At 35.7% G+C, this 21923-nt stretch overlaps 1 protein-coding gene across 1 annotated transcript in view; it reads right to left on the bottom strand.

Moving 5' to 3' along the window:
- Positions 1 to 16342: 16342 nt before the first annotated feature.
- VTA1 (vesicle trafficking 1) overlaps positions 16343 to 21923 on the bottom strand; it is a 38791-nt gene continuing 33210 nt past the window's right edge. Inside the window, exon 8 of the mRNA XM_040058956.2 lies at positions 16343 to 17490. Within this exon, the coding sequence (XP_039914890.1) occupies positions 17345 to 17490 (146 nt within the window). The 3' untranslated portion in view covers positions 16343 to 17344. The remainder of the gene's footprint in view (positions 17491 to 21923) is intronic.

The following is a 21923-nucleotide window of genomic DNA, read 5'->3' as shown; positions in this document are numbered from 1 at the left end:
CCCTTAAAATGGCCCTATGTGATGGGCCATTTTTTATTTACTGACATTACAGAGCCATGTGAAACAATTTATAAAGTGCATTTCATTACTCAAGCACCAAGCTTTTAAAGGTCACAATATTTCACTTTGCAACAGATTAAAATATATTTATCAAATATAACTTTCAGAAGTAAGTAGCTATCATTTTCTGTCCATGTTTAGAGCCTTCCTTGACTTTCTTCCTCCTTATTTCTCCAAGTCAATCCTTCTGGTATTCCTTTCCATGTTGCACATGAGAATTCTTCCATTTTTGGGAATGCCTGGTGCAGTCTGTTTCATAGATGCATGTACTGCTTGGCTTCCATTAGAAATATAATTTATGGAGGACAGAGCAGTATTTAGTTATTTCATTGATTTCATTGATTTGATTGCACTCCACTGGACACAAGGGATCCATGTGCATATCTTGCTTTTTGTTTAGTTCTTTGTTTATTGTAAAAGACATTTATTTTGGCTAGATGCAACTGTCAATCTATACCAGTTCATTTATTTGGCAGTTGCAAATTAAAAATACTACACAGTATTATTCACTAAGATTTGATAGGGGGAAAAAAAAAAAGGAGGGAAATTAAATATAAAGATAATTCCAGGGGTAAAGAATACTCAAAAGAAAAAAAAAAAAAAAAATAAACAACAACCCCCCCCAAAACCAAACCAAACCAAAACAACATCCCCCCCCCAAAACAACAACCACCAAAAAACCAAACCAAAACAAACATCCCCCCCCCCAAAAAAAAAAAAAAAAAAAGGTAGGGAAAAAAAAAAGAAGAGATTTCTGCATGCTGTCAACTGAGGCAACAAATAAGTCATACCCTAGCCTCACCTGCTAATGCTGAAATAATGTACATCCACCTGGAGGGAAGGCTCTCTCCAGATGCTAGTAAAAAAGCCTATTGATGCTCCTAAAAGGTATTATATTGATGTAACTGCTTACATAGTTTTGCCAAAACCAGAAATCATACAGATATGAAACTAAGGTGTCCCGGAATCCTATTACCAAATACTATCTCAACTACACAAATCAGCTACTGAATTACTGGATTTGATGTAGCAATTATTCAATAAAATCCAGAGCCAAGACAACAGATACACTGTTCCTCCCAATATTAAACTGCATGTAAAGTGAGGATATTTGAAAGAGAAGGCTGTGCTACTGTCTGTCATTATCAAGGATTGTTAGAGCCCTCAGTACCAAGATTTAATTAAATGAATACAGTCAGTCCCACAATAGGAAGTGACTTATGGTACAGCACAGAAGCAGTTTTAAGGAAGGACTTATTTTTATTGCTAATTTACTATTTCCAGTTATTGCTTACAAATCTTTCATGTCAGAGTACTGTTAATGAAAGTATTTGTGTTTACTGTTTTTTGCAGTTTTCTCAGAAACTAACATGTTATTTATCTTCTCTAGAACTAATACCGATAGTACTAATATACTGGTTATAGAGATGGCTGCAGGCTAGACAAAGCCAGTTTAAACTCAACTTTAGTTCAAAGAACAGCAAATAAAGGCTAACAGTGCATAAGAGAATTAGGCTACACTGAAGAGTAAAGCATATCTTTAAACAGCCAAATACAGCTGAGAACTGTAACACTGAGCAGAAATACAAGCAGACTGATTTGTTGGTTTGGTTTGGTTTGCCAGGGTTTTTATTTTGGAAAAATCTTCTATCTTCCCCATTTCTTCAAGTAGCAGTTAAATTATCATCCAAATTATTATTAATGAAAATCCATCTTTTCTCACTTAAAGAAAATAAAAATGCCTTGCACTAGAATTAATTATGTTCTGTGCCTAATGGGTATTCAGGTACCTCTTGCAGACTGGCTACAGCTTCAGCAAAATTTCCAGATTCAAACTTCATTGCTGCTGGCACTCATGTTACCTGGAACTCAAGATTAGAAATGTACTTTCAGAAATTTCATCTTTCTGGGATAAAGCTAGCTGTGACAGATAGATGTTTGTACCTCTATATAGAGATGCAAACTAGAAGGCAGTGAGGAAAATATAGTGCAGCTTGTCATGGGAATACATTGTGTGAAATATGCTACATTGGCTCACCTGGCTTCACTGAATCTGTGTGGAATTTTGGCTGCATTGTGTTTGAAAATTGTGTTTGCATTTAGCCATAGTGCATCTATATGATAAGAAAATTACGTTTATAATAATTACTGGTTCAGCACAAGTTCAACATCAGTATTGCAATATAAAAGCTCATAAATTCTCTTCTTTCTTCAAGACATGGTTATTTTAAAAGAACCTCATCTGAAGTGCAGGAAATTCACAAGAAAAATTTACTTTTAAAATACCTTTTAATAAAAAAACCCCACTTGTTACATTTCTGTTAGAGAGATCTACTACAAAAGTATAGCTGATACCAAATATTTTTTTACACATGATTTGTTAGAAATGTTTTTGCACATACTTTTTGAAAAAACAGGAAACATTTGGGCAGCTAAACTGGATTTGGTATGGCTCCAAAGGTGCTCAAGTGCACATTAGTTTCAAAATTGAACAATTATTGTATAGCAGCAAAAACGCCATTTTTATCTGAGGGGAAAAAACAGAGCATGATCAGTGACTAAAGTTTCTTGGCTAGTAGAACAAGCAGATTTAGTGTAATAGAAATAATATTCCTAAAATCAGCTTTTCTTCAGTAAAGGGCATCACCAAAATGCTTAATTTGACAGACAAAGGATCAATTGAGGACACTGTTACCTCACTCTTCAGAGAAACCTGTCTAATTTAACGGTTTAAGCATAATCTATTTGAACAGTAACACACAGATACCAGTATTTTAATAAACCCTGGTCCAGGAAGCACCATAAACGACTTGCTGCAACCACTTGCAGTACTGCTGGCAGCAAGGCACCCCAACACAGGCTGCTGTTGCTATACCAGCACATGTGACCCCAGGCCAGGAGGGATAACCAGCCATGCTGACACACAAGCTGCCACAGTTCTGCGTTAGAAGTATTAAGGTAACTTAGACCCTGGTTACTTTTGCTGCAAAAACACCCCTCACTTGAAGCTAAGCAGCCTTCAAAAATACGCCCTTACTTTGCGCATGGAAACAAAGAGCTCTCTTTTGGCTTTATCAGTTGGTCTAAATATTTGGGATTTCAACAGCATGGGGAGTGGGAAAATGGTATTTACACTACCCACCTTTAAGCACTCAACGTACTTCCTTCCCCCTCCTTGTCTCCAGTGTCTGCCAGGTTTACATTTGCTGCAGCTATAACACCTCTGTCTCCTCTGGGAACAGAACACCAGAAACGACGTATCGCCGCTAGCTTTGTGATAAGTGGCAAGGAAACAGGATGTAAATTCACATGACAAGTACTCACTTAATATTTTTTCATAAATGATAGTGCTATTATATTTGATAGCAAACAGGGAAAATGTGAACCAAACAAACAGAACCATTAATCTACTTCAAGTCATCTGTAGAGAAATACTTTAAGGATCAGGTTCTCATTTACTTAATTGATTTTTATTCTCCACATGCCTGTACAAGATTATGGTGCAAGATGACAACATCAACAGTTCTGGTAAAACAAACAAAGAGGGATATCAGAGAATACCACTATGCAAGGAATTTATCTACAGAAAACTATCAGTGCCACCAAAACTATCACTGAGATAAGAAATGTTAATATAATACCAGGAGGCTACCTTTGGAATGGACAGTGTTTGATCAGTAACTGTGAAGACCCCAGAGTTTACAAATATATTTCTTTCCCTGAATTCTACACAATTACAACTCCATTTCTCATAGATCACACATAGCTGAGGCTTCCTCACTTTGTCCTAAGAACTGTAGGAGTACATGAGAGTTGGTCCCCAGAACAACTTGGGCAGACAGGTAATTTAAACTGAACTGGAATCTCCCTCGTATTTTGCAAACAGAGAAGCTTTAATAGTACATACAAGGGAAATGCAAATGTCTTGCTTCTCTATGGGCATTTTAGAATGGATTATGATGATTCTAAAGTTTTATTCCATACTGTATCATACTGTCATATATGCAACAATTAATTCTTACTACTTGGATAAAAGAAGAAGTGGAAATAAGAACAATGGCAACAATTAGTCTTCAATTCTTGGTGAAAATGTGCCATGAATTCCACACAGCCCCATAGTGTGTTCCATCAGCAGAGTTCACACTATGGCCTTAAAATTTATCCTTTTCTTACACATGTGGTAAGTTTAATGCAGTCTGACCTTATGATGTCTCTAAAGCTGATTCTCCCCAGTGAAAATAGTCATGAAATTCTCTAGTCATGGAAGAGAGAAACTGCAATTAAAACTCCCATTTACTTGGTGTGTTTAAAAGTAATTGTTACACTGCCTGTTGTCATACTCAGATTATGTTTCTGTGTATCTGTCCAGAATTGGTGTGTTTAAAATATGCAATTTTAATATTGTTATTCTAGAGAGTTAAAGAAGTATAATCTGAAATACTTTATTACACTTGTACAATACAATTGTTCCCATTACCCTCATTTACTTGTTTACATACTCTTTTATTTTTCATTGTGATAATTTTCACGGTGTATGGTAGTAGACAGCCTTAATTTATGTCATTGTGCTCAGCCAGGCCTAAAGCACAGCTAAACCCAAAACGCAAGCATAGCCACAGTACGAAATTAGATGAACAAACACTGGTGAAGAGTTAGTTTAACTTTGAGAAATAACCATATTCATTTAATTCTAGGAATGGATTACTTGGTCTCTAATGCAGTTGTGCTAGGTTCATTCAAAAATAAGAGATTTCTAGAGCAACCTTTTAATAGAACACAAATCTCATACTATGGTTGTTGCTCGAATGGTAGGGACATGGTTTAATGATGGACTTGGCAGTGCTGAGTTAATGATTCTATGATTCTCTTCCTAACATTTGGATAACTCAAATGCCATGTGGAACAAGCTGTGTGTCTCCTGTATAGTCCCTTAGAAATTATGAGTGTTTAGATATGTTTCTGTAAAGTTTCCATGACAGGTTATGGAAAGTAGAATTTACCCAGAAATCCTGTCCTCAAATTACTTGCAGGGGATATATTGTTCCCAGTTTGTTTCCCTTCTTCACCACTGACATAATTTGTGTCTAAATTATTGCATTAGTATACTGCAGGGTCAAAGGTCCTGCATTTTTGGAAGGAACATATTAGAACATAAATATTTCTTCCTGCTGGGTGATCTCTCTTTTCTGGAGACTAACATAACCTTTTGTACACCAATGCCATTTTCCTAAGGGAATACAGTAAAATATACTAGAACTTCACCATTAATAAATTTTATTATTAAGAAATTGTATCAGGTAAAGCAAGAAGCAGTTGATTGTTGAACCTGTTATGAATTTGGTTCCCCTCAACAGAAATTTTTCTTGAAATTTACCAGTTTCATTAAGCTTTTTGCTACATAAAATAGAAAACATGCTTAATATATGAAGGGTCAGTACTTGAATGAGAATTTACCAGTAAAATAAAATAAAAGCTTTAACTATTACATTTGTAATAGTTAAATAGTAAATAGTAAAGGGGAGATATTTTCTTTTCCCCTTTGGTGCTAGTTCCATGTTAGTGATAATCTGTAAAGTCATCACATAAAAATGCACAGCTCTTCCTTTAGAAGTTAAGATCCTTTATGAAGGCAGGAAAGTCAAAGCTCTGTTTGATTCTCTTCTCTGCACTCCTCCTAGTTTTGCCAGGGAAGCAGTACAAAATAACTGTTGACTCCAAAACGGCAAGAGTAGGAAGTCTAATTAGTCTGCAAAGGGACGGCCATTCCTTTGTAGTTTGACACTGGATATACTTCAACACATATGTACACTCCCATTTTTTAAAAAAGGGGGCTTTGTAAAACTCTGGCATGCTTACATCTTGTTTCTTTCACAATGCATCATACTGTGGCCAGAAGTGCTGCTATTGTATATCTATCAGAGCAGCTTCCAAGATTAAATCGATGTATACTTAAATCTTGTTTTCAAAATAGCACTCCAGTCTGAAAGAAATTAGTCCAAACTAAAACCAAAACCAACCAACCAAACCCCAAATACCAAAACATAAAAGCAGCACACGTGTTGAACAGATAAATCTTTTATTTAGAAAGCAGGCTGCAGTTATGTGGGGTATTAACAGCCAGAGCTATGCAAAGTTGAGGGATGATGCTTGACACAACAGCCTGCTTTCAATGCCCTCCTTGGTTAATGGGGCTTGTAACCTCAGGTTTTGCTATCCAAGAATCTTCTAAAAGAAAGCAAAACGCAATCAAAATGGAATCTGCACTGCAAAATACTGATTCTCGCTCTTTTCCCCCAAATGAGTCTTGGTTCACTGGATTGTCACTTTGGCAAATTAGTCAAGTTTCGCATACCAAACTGTAATTAGAGAAAATGAATAATGACCTGTCTTGTTGAGAAATAATATTATCAAAATTACAGTGGAAGGAACAACTGAAAAAATAGTTTTGGCCAATGTGAAATAAGGCTATATTAAAAAAAAAACAACAAAACAAAACAAAACAAAATCAAAACAAAACAAAAAACCCCCAAACAAACAAACAAAAAAAAACCCAACAAAAAACAAAAACAAAACCAAGCAGTGATGCAATTTTCTCCTTGCAGTTTATGAATTGCCTGTTTTGTATAAGATGGTCCAGAAAAATAAAGAGAAAAAAAGAAAAATCACCTTTGGTTAGTCTGCTGACTTTTAATCACTCCAGCAAGAGCTAGGCTGCTTTGAATAAGAATGCCAACCTGAAACAAAAAAATGAGAAGTTGTGGAAACCTGTATCTGATGAAAATTAAAAAAAAGGAAATTCTGGAGCATGCCAATGTCATGGCACAGGCAGAGCACTGCACTCTCCACAAGTGCTCAAATAGGGTTATGTCAGCCCCTATCAATTACAACTTCCATTCCCAAGCAAATCTCAGAAACGGCAAATACAGGTACAGGTACAAATGTGACAGAGAAAAACCTTTTTAATATATACATAACTCTTTTTATACCATGTGCTCCACAGATACCAGACCCTGGTATTGTAAAGGAAATGGACAAAATGACAATCATTGAAGACATTTAGTCTTTCTAGACTTTGAACCTGTCCCAAAAGATTTGGGAGCCCAGTTTTAGAGCTGAAGTCTTCACAACAGATTAAATCTTGAAACTCTGAACTGATATATAGGAGTATGTTTTTGTTCTAATCATCTTTGCTTCCATTTAAGCCAACCTTGATATAAGTTCTCCAGCATCCTCAAATCATATCTCCCCCTCCTTTTTCTCTCTTCTCTTTTACATGCTCTGCAATCACCTGTCATCAAAGAGTATTTGTCCCTTCTCGATGAACTGACCATTCCTGTTGCAGTTACAGGGGTTCAAGGAAATCACACTTGCAGCAACTCATAAATCAGCACACATTTGTATGAGTGTGCTCCACCTCAAGAGAGTAAAGCAAGTCATTCACCAGCCAACTCACACAATTGTTACAACACAATGCTAGTAAAAAACTCCTACTGCCATTCCCGTTGCCACATTGTAGGGGTGGGATTTAGTTGCTTTCAAATTGTTTAGGTGACTTGTTCATGACACATGTCAACGCTGGCTGCATGCATAGAACAGTAATGAATGCAGTCACACAGTGGTAAATATGAAATATAGCAGGAATAATTAATATAAACAGAATAGGAAAAATAATTTTTACTCCACATAAATACTCCTATTGCATAATCTTTTCTGCAGTGAATTCCACACACTTACTGAAAGTCCTGAGTTTGTCCCCATGGAAGTGCTAATTTCATCATTTAAGTAAAAGAACCCCATGGCTCTGTATTTCTCCTCCCATATGCAGAAAATTTGACACCTGGATGCTAAATTAGATATGATAGAATCAGCCAAGAGACCAATGTTCATACATTGAACTTTATTAGTTTTCTTTTCATGTAGAATTGGACCAAATAATTTTCTTCTCTCCCTGCCTATTTGGATGACACTAATCAAAATCTGAGTTGCTGGGGAAGGGAATCACTGAAGAAATGCTTATTTGCATTTGATAGCTGAATGCTTGCAGCTAATTCCAGTGTGATCATTGGCTTGTTTGTGAATGTTTTAACACAGGTGACGAACCTGCATTTGGTGGCAAGTGTACCATTTAAAGAAATGCCACATAGAAATGGATGTACCATGTTTGAATGTTTATAAGGCAAATAACGAATTTGCATCAATACTTCCTAAATTTTTTACTTTGTCTCTATCTTAAAATACAATTTTAAGTAATAAGTTGAGCACATTAACTTAGTAAAAACTGAATTAAAAAGGGATATGCAAATCTCTCGTTCTGGACAATCAAATGAATCAATGGTGTAATCCACTCTGAAAATTATCTGAAGAATGAGTGAATTGTGTTGGTATAGTTTCCCCTCCCACTTCCAGCCTCTCTTACATTCTGCTACTGTGAAACTTCAAATACATAAAATTTAGGTTTCAGTTTTATCTTGCCAGAGAGAAATATTAATTACATTAAAAACTATAATTTCTTTTACACTTACAAGAATGAAGCACATATTCCCACACAGAATAAAACCAGAAGCTGACAGTATTGAAATAAGTACACGTCTCCCCAAACACTTATAGGAATAAAGATGTAGGTAGTTATATTTTTGACATTTATTTTAGCATCTCAGTTAATTTTTTCCTTTCTTCCTTCCACTTCTGTGTGGAAATTCTTGTGTGACATGTGCTTTCCATATAAAGTCCTTTTACTGGGCACTGCCAGAGCATAGCTGGAAAAAAGGATGACTATGAACAGTCCCCCTAAATTTTGTATCATTTTATATTTTGCATGTACATTCAATTTGTAATTTACATTGCATCTTCATGAACAATATCTGCATTTGTAATATCTTATGTTTTAGTAATGACATATGATGAGCCTCTGATTCTGTTAGCAAGTCTAACAAGGGAATGGGAGTCTTGTGGGAGGAGTTCTAGCAAACAAAGAAAAAACTGTTTCATAATTTCAGATATGTCTGAGGTTACCAGGTGTCAAACACTAGAAATAAATGGCATCCTAAATGACATTAGAACAAAATCAAAACACACAGAAAATAAACAATTTGAACTGCACTCAACAAAAAGATCAGATTTAGTATTTTATGGAGTGGAGGGAGGTCCCCTAGTGACAAAAAGTATCAAGCAGCTATCCTTATCAAAGTGATCACGATACAGATGCTGAAGATTTCTCACTGCATCATAAATTTTCTTCATGAATCAGGATGCACAATGAGTAGACATTAACACATGTGTTCTGGCATTCTCCTGGGAAACCCAAGGAGTCATGTGACAATTGCTTTGTGCCAAATCCCAGAAGAAATTATTTAGCGAGTCTTCAAATGTAACAAGTGGTTGACAGGTCTAGTATAAACAAAGCCACTCAGTTCAGCAGTTAGGTCACATGAACAAAACAAGCCTCTCCTGCACTCTTTTGTACTTTTTGTCAAAGTTTCTCTATTTTGAACCTCACAACCCAGTGAAACCGAGTCAACAGGACCTTTGTTTTGGAATGACGATGAAGGAACCTACCAAGATATTGAAAAAACATACTATCCTTGCAAAGTATTTCTGCCACTTGATGCCAAAATTTCAAGAAACCACTTTAAATCTAAATCTTAATAGAGAGTTTCAGAAAAATGGCTGGGAAAAAAAAATTAAGTGTAAAGATTATGAGATTAGAACCTCCACTCCGGTGAGCTATCAGTGTACCACACCTGGATCCATTAATGCCATTGCCATTGTTCTTGTGTTTTACTCAACAGCAAGCAAAGCTTTCTGAACCCAGCAAACACTTATGTACATGAGTACTCTTACTGCCACACTGAGACCAGTCAAATGGATGGAGTTACTCAGGCAACTAAGTGTAGGATGAAGGCCAGATGTGTGTGGTTTCTATTACCAAAAGCTGTTGAGCTGAAGTGCAGCAGTTGTGAGTACCTGCCTGACTGTTTTACAAACACAGATTTAGTATCGACACTGAATAAAGTATTTTTCCCAAGACTGTGCAGATACACTTGACGAACTTCAGCACGAAAGAAATACTGCTGGTTTTTTACAACAGCTTACAGACATTTCAGTATGGGCTCATTCATACAAAGCTGAATTCACACCAAGAGATGGACTCTATCTTGAGCAGTGCCGTATCTTGCCGTATCTTAACAATATGCTATACATCTCAATCTCTGAAAAGCTTTTCATACTGCAAATTGAAAAGGTGATTGAATTGAGAAGTATGCAGACTGTGGATATTCATTCACAGTCACAAGCAAACACATATTAGGTATTGAATTTATGCAATCTGTAAACATCTCTTCATTTTACCCCACACTCACAAAAAAATTATTCACAAAAATGCTTACAATGCATTGTAGCAAAATTAGGCCTAATAAAGATAAATCTTTGTGGAAAACGTTTTCCCACTGGGAAACACTGGGCTGGGAGAAACCAGGTCATCACAATGTCTTACGTTCTGCAATACCTTTTTCAAAAGTAACATCTCCAGGTATTTTGGAAGTTGGACCATTACGCGGGGTTTAGCAGAAGCCAGAAAAAATGTCCCAAAAGCCCTTGAAAATTTGAAATTTTAACCTTAGAATCACTTCAGTCTTGCAATCCAATCCACAAATTTATCAAGATGTCTTAAATTAAATGCTTCATCATTAATACCTTAAGAAAGCCATTCTGTACTCATGGTTAATCTTTTTTCAATAGATAAGCTTTTCATCATCTCAGTAGCTCTTCTTTGCGTCTTGTACTGGTAAATAACTTTCATCAGCAATGATCAGAATCAAACCCAGTACTGTAAGTGACAATATACTTTTTCTACTGATACAATCTCATCCAATGCATATGAAATACACATTATGATCAGCATTACTTCTGCTTCCAGTAACCTATTTTTTATCAAAAAAACTCTTGTTAGAACTCAAGTGAATTACATTGTGTTTTGTGTTTTCAGTTTCACTCCATTCTAGTCCTTCAGTTAAAATCACAGAATTTTTCCAAGTTCTCTGCAGGTCTTGAAAACTTCCTTCCAATCTCACCCACAAATTATGTCTGACTTAGATGGTGACCTCAACCTAAGTCACTGATACATGAAACAGGATGTCCCTAGGCTGATCTCTCTCAATTTCCATTCTGAAAATAATTTAGAACTTACTGCAATCTTTTCCACTAGTTTTAATCTGTTTTTCAATTCTCATGTTAATCTATTTCAATCCAAGTATTTTTAGAGCCTTATATCAAGCATTACTTCATTTTAAGTAAATTAAATTAATTGCATTCATCTTCAAAAAACTCAGTGTCCCAAACCACTCAGGATGAGGGGAAGAATGGAAGGGCAAGGAGGAAACATACTATATGCTATCATACTCATGTTTGAACTTCCAAGGCTTTTGTTTACCATCTGAAGTAATCTCTTGTTTAGTCTTGTGGTTAAAATAGCAGGTCTAAAGTTGATCACAGCTTTTTTAAAAATACAGTTGTTTAATTCAATTAAAGGTTCTTATTACTGCATTTATGCTTATTTCAGTATTGCGGAAGGAAGTTATTTTGGATCTCTGATAAATTCAACATTTTAAGATTTGCATTAGATGCTACTACTTTATATATTCCTGCCTGTCATTTACAACTACAATGTTTCCATATCTCAAATCTTCTCATTTCTGCCCATTGTCCCCTAAATTATCCTATGAAGTTTTTTCCATTTCTTCTTGTAGTGAGTTGACCTTGGCAGGACACCAGTGCCCACCAAGGCACTCTTATCACTCCCCTTCCCAGCGTGACAGGGGAGAGAAAACAAGAGGGAAAACAACTAGTGGGTTGACATAAGGTAAAAATAAATAAATAAATATTTAATAACTGTACTTATTTGCAGAACTTATTACAATGATCAACCCTTCTCCTCTCATTACTTGTGAGAATTACAAAAATCCTGACTGTATTAATAAGTGTTAAATCTAAACAATCACATTTTACAGATGGGCTAATTGAGGAAAGTTTACAATTGCATCAACTGCTTAGCTGGAGTTCTCCAAATTTCTACAGATTAGTTTGTTGGGCTCTGACTTGTGAAATAGTTCTGACTAGAGTTGATTTCCATATATCCTTCTTTGGGTGTTGTAGTCCTACTGCTGTCAAAGAGACTCTGAAGCTCTTCAAAAGGAAGTACAGTCACTACTTCTTTCTTTGCAGCACATACCAGCTAAAACCCAGACCAGATAATCTTCACAAATTACCCGAGAATGCCTAAACATGCGGGCTATCACTCAGATTTAGCATTGTATTAAACTACAGCAACCTCCTCCCCCGCTATGGGAACACCAGATTGAATAGACACTGAAAATAGGGAGGCAAATCAAACAGGAAGGAAAGCACAAAATCAGTAGATAGCATTTTAAGGCAAACAGATCTCTGTAGCTCTCTGCAGATACCAGGCAGTAACTTATACAATCTCCAAAGTTCTCCAACAGGGCACATCAAATAAATTTTAATTACTTAATAAATATGACATATTTAATAAGCATAGATTCTTAGGATGGGAGAGCCTAGTCTCCATTTTCAGAATGCTGTCAACTTGTATTTTTTTTGCCTCCCTTTTATAGCTAAACTTAAGATTCTGCTATCATTTTGTCAAATAGGTTAACTTTCTCCTGTGCTGTAACTCACATTTGCTCCAGTCTGCATTAAGAAAAATTTACAGGTTTTTTCCTCTCATTCTAGTGCTTCTTTCCACCTCTCCTATCCCCCTGTAATCTTTTGCCTTAAGATTCAGCATTTTTTCTCACCACTTTCAAGGTTCTAAAGAAATCAGACAACTCTAACCTCATTCCTGTCACTGTCCTGCTCTCTTCTGTTTTCTTCTGCAATCATTTCTGTGCCCCCTCTCATTCTGTGGAGAATGCAATTTCTTTTCCTCCCCTGGCGTATGTCTTCCCTCTTTCAAGTTTGTTTTCAACGCTCTTATAAATTAAGTTTCCTATTCTGAGATCATTTAGGGCATTACAACAGTGTCTATAATCAGACTGTTCCAATAGTCTTGTAAGCCAAGGAGAGCACTGCTGGCAGCACTAATACTCTTCTAGATTGATAGTGAAATAGCTAATGGAAATTCATGTTTTGTCCAGTTCTTTTGTTACTACAGCTGTGCATTGAAAGGTGATGATACAGTAAGAAAGAAGCATCGCTCCTTTTCCCAACGAACTTGGTTAAAATGCCAATGTTTAAAAATAGGTACTGAGGTGATTGTGAAAAACAGTTGCTGTCAGTACCAGGATGCATTGGTGGTTTAGAAACTTGGCATCAAATTCTAGGTTTTCCTAGTCCAGATATCCTGGCGAAGGCTCTAATTCCATAAACCGCACGACAAAGGATGTTGTAAAAGTACGCAAGAATTACACTTTATAAGCATGGGCACTTTCCAATATCAATCAAAACATTAGCACAAAGACTCTACAATAACAGAAACTACATTTGATCTTTTGTAAATTTAACTTCCTCTGAATTTGCATTCTCATTCTTTTTGTACTGGGCTCCTATTTTACAGATGGCATGAAAAAAAAGAAAACAAAAGATCATTCATTTGGAATGCTACACAATTAAATGCTAACTATTGGCCCTATGCTAGTACATTTAAAACCTTTGTTTTAATTTTAAACCATTGTTTAACCCGACAAACAACATTTGTCAGTATAATTATATATTTGTATATGACATTTTCCCAATACTTGTAAACAAGGTAATAATTGTGTTTTTAAAGGCATTCCTATAGCTCACCATTGAATTTCCATGCATTATACATGCACTGAAGTGTCTGCACACAAACCACCTCCATCCCCTAATTCTGCTTCAGGCAGGAAGTTTCCTGTCTGTTAGTTTCCCATAGGTCAGTATTATTGTCTCAAATATTACTGTTACAATCGCATTCTGGAATGTACTCATACTTTTAAGTCTGTGCTTCTGAAACTTCACTTACAAAGGTCACTATCAAATATTCTACCTGAAATCACCTCAAAAAATTGAGAACACTGCTTCCAGTATTAGTAAATTAAATTAATTTGAAAAAATCTTCACTGTTTTATAAAGGATGACCTCCTCTGCAATAGACTTTTTAAAGACTTCTGTAGGAATCCTGAAGTAAAATATGGAACTTTCCTTGCAGAGAAATGAAAATGCAAAGAACTGCAAAAACATACAGCCTTTTAAGTAGCAAACACAGACTGACTAAAATTCTAGTTTACATAGGTAGCAAAACTGAACATGGAATACCTGATAAAAATCTGATACCTCCTTCTCCTTTCTTAAGCAAGACTTGGAAGATTAAGAACTCACAATCCAAAGGAGAATGGCCAACAAGTATGTAGGTGGCAGTCACACTAAAAAGGAGAGTTGTTAACTGCAGCATGGAACAAAATCAGCACTCTCTCTTATTTAATACTGTACTTGTTTGTGGGGAAGCAGTTAAGAGAAGCTATGTGTTGATACTTTATCACTCAGAATGGCTGTAAAATGCATCAGTCAATACTTAAAAGCTCACGTAACATTTAATAATGGGGCCATAAATTTCAGTGCTTGCCACGAATTCCAATTTGGAATAGTTATAGCCTATGTGCCTATATTCTCCTGACATTTTCAAATATGTACACTTTTTGAACTGTTTTGCAACACTGGTTTGTACTTTTGGGCTATGCGCTGTACTTACAGTTGTCCCAGGGGATATACTTAATGGAATGGAAATGCTTTGCTAAAATTTACTTTAGACATCAGTTTACATGATAAATATTCAGTCGGTTACATCAAAAATCAGCAGCTTAAAGATGGGGTTTAAAGCATGGCTTTATGAGCTGTTACAAACCTTCTCAATTAAGAAATAAATGATTACAACAAAATAATTTTATGCAAAATAAATTCAATAGGCTATATCAGGTATTGTGGTCTGAAGGCTGGTGTTAGAATATGTTCCATTTTACATGAAATTCATATAGTAAATCTTCTAAACGCTAATTTATTTTCAGAAAGAATGTCTTGCTAGCTTTCCTAAGAAATTCTTAAAGTTTTGTTTTAGCATTTTCATCTCCACTCCCCTTAGGAACACTAATTTCTTTCTAGGCCGAAGAAACTTGACAGATGTACAAATGATCATTCAAACAAATTCTTACGACTTCTGCATTGCTTATCACTTTTTTACTGATGATTCCCTGGTTTCCTGGAGGAACCAAGAGGTACAATTTAATCATGGCCAACAGAAAATATTTTATACACATTAAGAAATACTTAAATTTTCATTTTCAAGCGTAGTTACGTATTTCATTTCAGATCATTCAGTCACAAAAAAATCCCAGTAACTTTAATTTAAAAGCCTCAAATCAATACAACATTACATCATAGCTTACCTATTTTTGCATGTAATACAAAAGTCCCAACGTTCTTTTTATCATTTTATAAATAGAAATAGGAAAACTGAATTTCTTCCTACAAGTTCTGGGGACTGAAGCTGGTTTTAAGAAATAGTAGTATGATCCTGGAATGAAAGAAACTTCTGACTATTTTATAGCAATGCTGCATATACTTTATAGCAATGCTACAGTGTAATCCACCAATTATATATGTAGAAGACCTTTCAGTAATTGTTTGATACTGAAGTGAGAGATCTATCTTGCATGACACTGTACAAAATACAGACTTACTGCTCAGGTTTGTACAGCATTACTATCAAAAAAGTTTCAGATAGTTTTATTCTAAATTTCCTCAAACGATTAAACACTCACCTAAGTCATTGTCCAGACTGGCATGCTATATCATATAAGAAAGCAACACAAACCCCATCGTATTTTATCTATTAAGTCTCAGTCAACTAAAGTGTTTAAGCATACATTTTTAAGTTTCATATTACCTGTTTCAAATCTGCTGTCAAAGACACTACACACTTTAAAGAATATAACCAGCTAAACTTTAATGCCTGCTTATGTTCAGTTTTCTTTTCCTCATCTTTTTGCTTTGAATGCAAGACTTATTTTAGTCACTCCAAAGCAGTGCAGCTATAAATAACATGGATTTGATCTGGCAGCTTGGAAAGACAGACAGATCAGATAAAATGTCATTAAAATTGCTACATATATCAGACATGCTTTATGGTGTACTCAATTATTATGTCATGCCAGTTAAAAGACTGTGTATTCTTTATTTTAAACAGCATAGGGAGATTTTTAACAATCAAGAACTCTATAATTGCAGTGGTAGACCTCATAAAGACTCAAAATTCAGTTTCCAAGATATTTTAATTAAATCCCAAGTCCAAAAAGTCTTCACAACAAAGCAGACAGAAAAAATATTAGTTGGAAATACAAGGCTCTATGACATTAATACCAGAGACAAACCTATAGCATTTTAATGGCTGAAGAACAAGCTTTTTTCCAGCCTCTTAGAAAGATGGAACAGTTCTGTTCTTTTATAAGGTCTTCCTGAAAGTTCAAATTATTTAGAATCTCTGCCTCCAGTTTTGGGATCATTGTTGATAAATATTAGTATTTTCTCTTAATCACCCATACACATACAAAATTTTAAGTGTTCACACAGAAGGAGCAAGAGCCAATAATCAAGAATATATGTCCATACACCTATGGGGGATTAGATTGGAACACCATCAAAATTACTCCCTCTGAAGTATCAAGAGATGTTTTTTCGAGCACATTTTCAAATGAAATACAAAGGTCCTCAAGACTCCCTCAACTTAGACTTTTGTCTCAGATAACACAAATACCGAAATAATTTACATATAGAAAAGTCCTCCCCAGTCTGGACCTGTTGGCCTTCCCACATGCTCTCATTTCAGGAGGAACACGCTAATCTTAGTTACCATTTTAAAGCTATTATACCTATTAAATAATTGTTTGCAATAATAAACTAAGAGTAAGAATTTTAATAGAACATCCTAATTCTCAAGTTTTTTACAGTCAGCATTTTCCAATTTTGATAAACCAAATACTGCAAGATGAATTTTAATTCTTGAGTGGTGCTTACAGTACTTTCTTCAATATTTTGCATACATCAAGCCACTGCATTCATGTTTCAAGCTCCACTGCCTGTAAAATGAAAACAGATTCCTACTGTACCATTAATTGCTAATCTGACACTGAAACAGTGGTTTCATCGTCATGAGTGATGGGATTGAGAATTTCTTTGTAACTCCACTTCCCTAACAGGTACAGTAATAAGCTGTTAGTTCTTTAGGCGAAAGATGTGAACCTGTTGGATTAAAACTTCATTCTCTGCCTGTAATCAGTAACTTGAGGGCCTTCTGTAGATTCTGCACAGCAGTGCTCACATCTTCATACTGCAACGCACTGCCAGCATATTTGCAATACTTTTGAGCTCTGGCAAAGTCCTCTGGAGTCAAGCGGACTTCTCCTGCAAAAAACATAAGTATTACATAGTTACTACAAAGGAAATCTGACTTAAGCTTCCTTTCTCACAATTTTTATGTTTTACTTATGTTTGTGTAATATTATGAAAACCAGGCTAATATTTGTGGTAGGATTGTGGTAGTATTAAAAAGACCAAGCTACAGTATTTCCTTCTGTTCTGTTCTCTTTTCTTTCAATTCATATAAAGCTTAACTTCTTTGCTATTGAAAAATGTGAGGACCTTTCTAAACACTGGGATTTGCATGACCCAGTGCCTTTCAAAAGTAAGCCAATACCTTTGAGAAAGATCTGCTCTTCATCTAAGACAGGAAGAGGAGAGCTTTTACATGACATTAAGTTAGCTATAATCATGTTACAACCTGCAACAAATAAGGACAGTGATTTTTGTGTTTACAGCATAATTACTCTGCTTTCTTCAGTTATAATATGTAGTTAGAAACTGTTCCTTCTCAACTGGAATAATTTTTTCAGAATGCAGAAGCATTTCTCACTGGCATGTTTTCAGACATTTTGTTTCTGTTTTTCCAAGTAATTTTTATGTTTCCAAATTTATGTAAGATGACTGAAAACAAGATTGATGTCATGAAATGTGCCTATTTTTGTAACATTGGAGAACACTAGCAAAAAATATTCCCATAATGTAGTATAAACCAACTGTTACTTATTAATTAGAGTATTTTCTTGATCTAAGTTAAAACTTTAGAAATTCTGTAGCGCTCAAACACATGCAATCAGCCTTGGAGAAGGCATAGTAGGGACTTATGCCCTAACTGGCAGATGATTTTACATGTGAATACCATCACTGATGTGGGTGTAAAATAAAGCACAGCTGTGTTACTGTACCTCCTTCCACCCACAAATTCACTGGGAGTTTTAAAGCTAAATCCCATGCCACTTCAATAGTCTATGGGCAAATTATAAAACCTTTACTCAGGTTCTTTCAAAACAACTTAACTTGTAAATGACAGATTTTTATGGGCATGGATAAATAATTATATAAAACGCTAAAGATTATGTATATATTTAATAATTTCCCAAACAGTATGGTATAAGCAATGAATAGATTTCACAGATTAAAAAAAAAAATGCACTTTTAAATGCACCACACATTTCACATAAAATTTAGTTAAACAAAGATTTAGCGAAGTACATTTTACTTTTAAGCAACTGCATGAATATGCTTAAAGCCATTTTTTATGGCACAGTTTCAGTTAGCTGGATCCCTTCTTTCAAAATAGAACTGTTGTTAGCAATATTGTGAGAATGTTTGCTAAAGAATCTCTATTCTTATCAAAAAATGTCTAGTATATTTGCTTTTCCTTCCCCCAATCTTACTATTTAAGAACAGCTTTTGAACAAATAAAAAAGAAAACCTGGAAATATTAAAAGCTAGACTGGTCTGCTCGTTTTCAAAATAACCCTACCCAAATAAAAAGCAGAAAGGTACGCACTCTGAAGATTAATTTTATCAATTTTTAAAATATACGCTAGAAGTCTACTTATTTTCCTTTCAATAAATAAATATAACCATCGAGGGACATAAAAACTTTATCATTGCAATGTATACCAATTTTGTGCTTAATAAGTGAAGCCACATTAAATCTCTTCTCTTAAAATACGTGAGTAAATCCACACGAGGGAGCACATAAACACAGGCACACACCTTGGGTACTTTGTAACCTCAGTAAAGTCACACACTTTTTAAAAGCAGCTGGGGTCAATCTGCGACCACATTACTGAACATCTTTAAGAAATTAAAAAGACCAAGTTCCCCTCAAAGTAGCTTTATGCTATGATGCCAAAAGAAACTACAAAATCATTCTTTAAAAACTGGCCAAGGCATCAGTCCAGTATTCAACTAATTTATTGGAAGCAAGCCTAAATTCACCCATCTAATCTTATTTTTACAGTATGAGCTCTATTAATGTTTTGTTGGCATAAAGCCTTATTTATTATGAAATCTACCTCAAATGCTATTATGACATAACTTGAGGGAAAGAAATAATTAATTTTAAATTTATAAACCAAAGTTTATACAGTAAGAGGGTTGATCTTTTGATGTGCTCAGTGGCCTGAGCTCCTACTGAAGTCAACACCTCACAATGGAAAAGCAAAATAGAAACAAACCAGCTCTGTGTTTCACAAATAAAGTAAAAATGAACTGTAATGACTGTATTTACATCAAAGATATAACCACAAAAGGTGGTAACAGACTGCAATTTACATATTCTAAGGGTTAAGCAGTTTTGGAGGAAAGGCCCTGGGGGTCCTGGTGGACACCGATTTGCCCATGAGCCAACAATCTGCCCTTGTGGCAGAGAGTGACAATGGCATCCTGTACTGCATTAGGATGAGCACTGCCAGCAGGTGGATGGAAGTGATCCTGTCCCTTTCAGACACATCTAGAGTGCTGTATCCAGTTCTGGGCTCCTCAGCACAATAGAGATGGACTGACATCTTGAAGTCAGTCCAGCAAAGGGCCACAAAGATGACTAAAAGAATGGAGCACCTCTCATATGAGAAACGGCCAAGAAAGCTGGGACTGTTCAGCCTAGAGAAGAGAGAGCTCAGGGGGATCTTATATCAAGTATATAAACACCTGAAGGGAGAGTATTAAAAGGACAGAGACAGGCTTTTTTTCACAGATGCCAGTGACAAGACCAGAGGCTGAAATACAGGAGAGTCCTCTCTGAACATCAGGAAACAGTATTTACTCTGAGGGTGTCCAAGCTCTGGGACAGGTTGCCCAGAGAGGTTGTGGTGTCTCTGTCCCTGGAGAGATTCAAAACCTAGTTTTAGAATTAGCAGTGACATTTTCTCTCATACTTCTTCAGTGCAGAAATTAAACCACAGGGAGAGTGCATGGGCAGGGGGAGACACAAAGGACATGGTCCCAAGTGACTGGTTTTACATGACCCTTGCTTGAGCAAAGGGGTTGGACCAGACCACCGCCTGAAGTCCTTTCCAACCTCAAGTATCCAGTGACTTTTAACTCTAGAAAAGCCCAACAACATTGAGATAAGGAAGGTATACTGCATTTATTCTGAAACAAACCTGCTTCCTGTGTTAATCTGAAATTATTAGGACTGTAGTTATATTACAGAAACATGACAGGAATGTGAAATCTGTAACAACAAGCATGATTCTTTTAGCTTAAGAGGAACTCAAAGTGAAAACAATTTGACTAGACCTGCTGAAATAATTTCAGGGAAAAAAAACAGTTTTAGAATGAAAGGACTGTGCATTTTACATAAATATATCTGTTTCTCCCTGGAATCCTCTTCTATGCATCAGATGTTTTTTCTTTTTCTACGATGCCCAAATATAAGGCAGTGGATTTAAGAACACTTCAATCACACAAACTGGCGCATAAAAACAATGACGGCAAAGGTAACAAACAGTTTTTGAAACAAGATACTCTTTTTTTCCCATTAAATCACTTGAAATATAAGTACTCAGGGATTTAAGACCATGAAAACACATTCAATATCAAATTATTATTTCTACTTTGTGTGTAGAATTTCAAACATTATACATACAACTACAATAGACAAATGCTTTCTTTATATGACACCACCTGTGGAAGGGACCATATGGCAACATAAGAAGATCTTATAAAAACTGTGTAGCACAACTATGAATGCCTTTAGTGTTAGTAAAATCTAGGGCAATAAATTTTTTAAGAAAACTACACCAGAGAAGTGCACACACAAGTACACGAAGTTGCTGCATAACTCTTGCATTCTGTTGCCAGACACATTAACCCACGCTTAAATGCGAAAGCTTTGACACTTTCAAAAGTCAATGTTAAACTCTGAAACCTCTTCCCATAGGACAAGACAACTATTGAAAGCTTTATGCTAACTAAAAATCAAAGAACACTATTCCTTTAACTTAATCTTCCTTTGATAAAATATTCTACTCCTCTCCACCCAAAGTTTTTCTCCCATAACAGCATTAGTCAAATGGCTTCTCCCATGTTATGGGAAGCAAAGAAAATATATAATTTATCTTTAAAATATACATTTCATGTTACCACAAGAAAGAATCCTGCAGGAATATGTGGAATATCCTGTTTGGCTATGCCTATACTACCACATTCAACACTGCCAAGGAAGGCGTCTCAGCACTCAAACTTGACTGTCTGCAGCGTCAAACTGCTGGAACAGATTCCAGTATGGTTTTGGCCCTTGCAGACTAGCACTTTCCCAAACAATTCCTGGGCATGACTTGTGGTCAGAGTAAGCTACAGACCATTCAGTATGAGCAGTCTTAACAAGCTACCTTGTTTAGGTTTAAAAGTTTAATAATATGGATGTGAGAGGTTCTGTGCCAGCTGCTCTCTGTGCCAAATATTTGCAAGTCTGTATAATTTGTTAGCATAGACACAGACATCGTGTCTAAATCATGGAACAA

This window comes from Hirundo rustica, chromosome 3 (genome assembly GCF_015227805.2).
Source record: "Hirundo rustica isolate bHirRus1 chromosome 3, bHirRus1.pri.v3, whole genome shotgun sequence".
NCBI classification, from domain to species: domain Eukaryota; kingdom Metazoa; phylum Chordata; class Aves; order Passeriformes; family Hirundinidae; genus Hirundo; species Hirundo rustica.
The sequence above is the reverse complement of the archived record's forward strand: the minus strand, read 5'-3'. Positions and strand labels throughout refer to the sequence as shown.